The 5,016-nt window shown below is 30.7% G+C and overlaps 1 protein-coding gene across 1 annotated transcript; it reads left to right on the top strand.

Moving 5' to 3' along the window:
* The first annotated feature begins 3,168 nt into the window (after nt 1-3,168).
* Nucleotides 3,169-4,045, top strand: LOC123898276 (calcium-binding protein KRP1-like). Its single transcript, XM_045949192.1, has one exon. It carries the CDS (start codon nt 3,280-3,282, stop codon nt 3,649-3,651), a length of 372 nt encoding a protein of 123 aa, XP_045805148.1. The 5' UTR covers nt 3,169-3,279; the 3' UTR covers nt 3,652-4,045.
* The last annotated feature ends 971 nt before the right edge of the window (nt 4,046-5,016 follow it).

Genomic DNA, 5,016 nt, shown 5'->3' with positions numbered 1-5,016 from the left:
ATAAGCAAACGTATTACTAACCACATACTACAGTTCACATTGTGTTTGCATTATGTTATAAATAAACATTTTTATTAAAAATGTGTAATAGTTTAAGAATTTAATTTATATACACTGTCAGTGTAAAGTTATTTTACAAATGCATTCAATAATACATCATGTATGGTGTTTAAAAACACATGATGAGTCACATTTATTAAATTATGTGACAACATATCATTGGATGCATGTGTGAAAATTTTTTACACTGACGGTGCATACAACTTAAACTCATAGTTTAATAGTGTTGTATATTTTTAAATTGATATACATATATTATTATATAGTAATATAAATAAAATAAATAATTATATATTATGCGGGTATGGGGCAGGGTTGGTACTAAGGTACCCGTGCCCGTTCATTTTTACGGGTAATTACTCATACCCGTGCCTATACTCAAAATGCGGGTTTTTACCCTACCCGTTGGTGGTATTTTTTGTGGGTATCCTCTGGGTAAGAGTCAAGTTGTCATCCCTACTTCTGCACTATTGCTTTTGAGATTGATATGTTAGGGAGCTCTGAGCAGCGCCTGGTATCTTGGACTCGACCGGCTGAAGGCACAATTTGTTTAAATGTTGATGGGAGAGTATGTTGGGTTCGTTACAAACAGCTGGCCTTGGAGGGTCATTCGCAACAGTTCCGGAGCTTTTCTGAAAGGCTTCTCTATGGTGTGGCGTCACTATTGAGTGTGTTATATGCCGATTAGGGAGGGGAACACATGTACAAATGTTTTGGCCAAGTTAGGAGCTTCTTCGAACTCTCCTACGATGGTTTAGAGACACCTCTTCCACAACTATCTAGTTCCCTTGGGGCTGATGCTTGGAGAGTAGTTTTTGTTAGGGAGTAATTTCTTTACTTTTTGCTTGTTTTTTCTTTATATTCTCTCTTGTAACAAAAAATATAAAAATTGATGTCGGACCTCTAAATAGTCGAGACTAATCCTATAAAACAATTGATAAAATATATCAATATTAAATTATTTGTTTTGCTTGTTGTTATCCTTTTTGTTGTATGATTGTATCTTTTTGAATGCTGTATATGCTGTTTGGTGTTGTTGCTATCCTTTAGGCCTGCCGCGCCTGCGTTCGTTTTTGAAGCACATGCTCTGACTGTGTTTTTTGGTTTGCTGCATTTTTTTGCTGTTGTTTTCAGTTCCTGCTTTGCAGGTGTGTATGCTTCTTGCCTCCTTGCATTTCTTGTGCTATGCTATGGGTTGTTCTTAATTATAAATTGTTTTGCTCAATAAAAGTAACAAAAAAAAATTAATTTTTCTTTAATGGAGTATATATATATATACATATAACGGCCACCCATCAAACTACCACCAATAAAAAGCGACCAAACACCACACCTGACTATCAAAACATGCACCACAAATATCTGATTACAGAGAAGATAAGAAGGAAAGAAGAAAGGAAAGATCAGGCCACCCATCAACCATAGTCAACGGAACCCAACACCAACCCCCACCAATCTTTATTTGGCTCGAGCGCAAGACAAGTTGCACTTTCTCCCACTCGTAGAAGGAGCAGGAATTATTAGGATTTTTAATTAGGTAGCACTTCCAAGATAATACTTTCACCTTTTTAACTAATGAGTCGACAAAAAATAATTCCTCTCTAAAAAATTATAGATCATTACACATCAGCACACCAAATTAACACCCTGACTCGGTGGTAAGGACAATATACTACTAAAATTGTTACTATATAAAAACAAACAATATACTAATAGTTAGCAAAAATGGCTAAATTTGCTGGCCTCACGCACTGTGCAATCCTCAATTAGCAATTGAAACCCTTTTTTGTGTGGCCACATGTGGGCTTGGACCATTTTACTTGTAACACACAATTCTTTTATCTTTCTTTTATATAATTGGTTGATCGCATAAGTGAACAAATAACGTCATATGATGTGAGTCCGTAACATATATGACTCATATTTAAAAGTAGAAACAGTTATGCTTTATATTTTCATCTAAAAGAATCTTGGCAATGTAATGGCAATAATTTGCATGTGTTTCATGATAACGTGCATGGTCACATCGAAGAAGACAAGGCATGGAACTTTCTCATTAAATAAATAGCTAGACTAGATTACAATTCATGCATGGCACTTTAAACATATATTGTAATCAAGAGTAGTACTATAGTATACATCGTATATGTTACGGTCGATTATAAAATGAATGATGAATATTTGATTGATACAAACGGGCAAACGCAACTTCCACGAAATATGGGTCCACAATTTTGTATTCAAAATTAAAATCATAATTACGTAGTGTCACCAATTTCACACAAAATCAAAACAAAATCATTTTACTTCTACAAAAATTAAGAATTAAATTTGTTTTTTTTTAATTTACCCGTGACATTTATATGCATGTGGTACATGATTACAAGTTAGTTGTGGACACCACATATAAATTTACTTACGTGGCTTGTTATGATTGGTTGTTAAACAAATATCTCTAAATTATTAAAGGGTAGAGTATACCTCATCTTTGATTTATATACACTACTATTTTTTTTTACACATGCATCCAATCAAATCACGTTAGATAAATTTTTGTTGAGATATTTTAGGAATTTTTCTTTTTAATGAAAAATATATTTAAATATTTTAGGAGCAAATTTATAAAATAGTATTATTTGATTGGATGTATGTGTAAAAATATTTTACTTTGTATGACAAAAAATCTCAAAAAATACACATAGATACTATCTTTTGCCAAAAACAATCTCTATATATTTTAAATAAAAGTACTAGTTATTTTGTGATGATTATATTACTTTCTTTTGAAAATTTTCTCCCCACAACATGGGGGAGAGGGGGGACCTAGGGCAATATCCTTAAAAAAATTTAACACTATAGTATCGCTTTGTTACAATGATAATGATAATTCTATGATTTTTTTTTCTTATAAAAAAATGTAAAACTTTTTTACAATGATAATGATAAATCATTCTTTGAATAATCAATTTATTACTTTTCATATATATGGACCACATTTTGACTCAAAAACAAAATTTGTGGACCACATTTTTTTGTGTGTGAAGGAAACCTACATTTCCAACAACCAAACTATTCTTTCACTCAATTTACAAAACCCTATATTTTTGTATGGTATATAAGAAGCACATAACACCCTTCTAGCTCAAGCTACCAATAACCCTTTTCACATTGTTACTAGCAACTTCTATCCATAAAGTTTCACTCATAAACTTTCCACATATGGAATTGGATTTTGGTATGGATTTTGAGGATTACTTTCCATCCATGATTGCACGTTTTGGAGCAGAAGGGTTTATAAGTGAACTTTGCAATGGTTTTCGTTTGCTTATGGATGTGAACAAAGGTCTTATAACATTTGAGAGCTTGAAGATGAATTGTTCCATGCTTGGTTTGGAGGTTAGGGATGATGAGCTAGTTTGCATGCTAATGGAAGGTGATTTGGATGGAGATGGTGCTTTAAATCAAATGGAGTTTTGCATTCTCATGTTTAGGTTGAGTCCATGTTTAATGGATGGACCTAAAATGTGCAATACTATTACTACTCATCAAGGTGCGGATCCTATGTTAATGCGATGTAACTCTTCTATCTAACTCTCATTTCATTAGATGTTTATGATTTAATTTATATACACCGTAAGTTAAGAGATATTTTACACTGTCAATAAATCATATTCGTTTGATTATTTTATGGTCAGACAAATAATTGTTTGTGATTTATCAACAGTGTAACATTTTTAATACTGATGGTGTATAAAAATTAAATTATCATCTATTTCTCTTATTTAGTAACATAACTTTTGTCAAGAGAATTGAGAGTTAGCTAAAAGATGTTAATTAATTAAGAGAATATTAGTTATTATTGTAGCACTCGTAATTAATTAGTCTATGTTCCAAAAATAAATGTCTTTGTAACCTCTTTCTTTGTTTCAAATGTAACCATGTTTCTTTTTTAAGAATAAAAATTGTAATCACTAATCATGTTCAATAATTGCTTTATTATTATTTTAATTGTATTATATTTGGACATATATTTCATGTGTACTATTATTCTAATGATGACTTTGCAAACTATTGGTGGGACGTCAATTTGGGATTTTTGTTTTTGTACCCTCATCCTTGTTTTTTTTCTCGAATGTGACAGAGCACCTCATTCAGCAAAAGGGAAACGTGTATCTTAAATTCACAAACAAAATCAATGTTCATAGATCATAAATAATTCAAATATGAGTCCCCGTTCTAAAAAAATAGTCTTCAAAATAGATACTGGTGGAATGTATTTTTGATATACTCCCTCCGATCCTTAATATAAGAAAAAAATAATTTTTTAGATTAATGGAATGATTGATGTATTTGGACTAAAAAATAGACCAAATACATTCAATATTCTATGAATCTATAAAGCAAACTCTCTCTTATATTAAGACTAGAGGGAGTATCTTGTATTATGATTATTTTATTATACTTTTGTCGCTTTTATATAATATTATTTTGTCGTTAAAAAAAGCATAAGTTAAGAAATTAAAGTTTAAAATTTTATCTTAAAATTTGTGTTTAAAATGATAATTTTTAAACCTTTAAAAATATATAAATACACAACTTTGAATTTAAAATTCTTACCATGCGTTTAGATATTACTCCCTCCGGTCCTTATTATAAGGAACACTTTGAAAAAATCACACAGACCAATGAAGCACATTTAACATAGTTATTTTCATTTAATACTCTTATAAATTTTAATTTATTCCATGTATACCCTTATTTAATTACTCTTTATTCAACTAACTTACTTATTTTTAAATTCTCTCTCATAATAAATAAGGGCATAAGTGAAATTAAACATTTAAAACATTTGAAAATTGGTCAAAGTTTCTTATAAAAAGGACCAAATTTTTTGCCCTAAGTGTTCCTTATAAAAAGGACCGGAGGGAGTAATTAGTTAGAGTGTAGAAGAACTAT

The sequence above is a fragment of the Trifolium pratense genome, linkage group LG7 (genome assembly GCF_020283565.1).
Source record: "Trifolium pratense cultivar HEN17-A07 linkage group LG7, ARS_RC_1.1, whole genome shotgun sequence".
NCBI lineage: Eukaryota > Viridiplantae > Streptophyta > Magnoliopsida > Fabales > Fabaceae > Trifolium > Trifolium pratense.
This window is presented reverse-complemented; position numbering and strand designations above follow the sequence as displayed.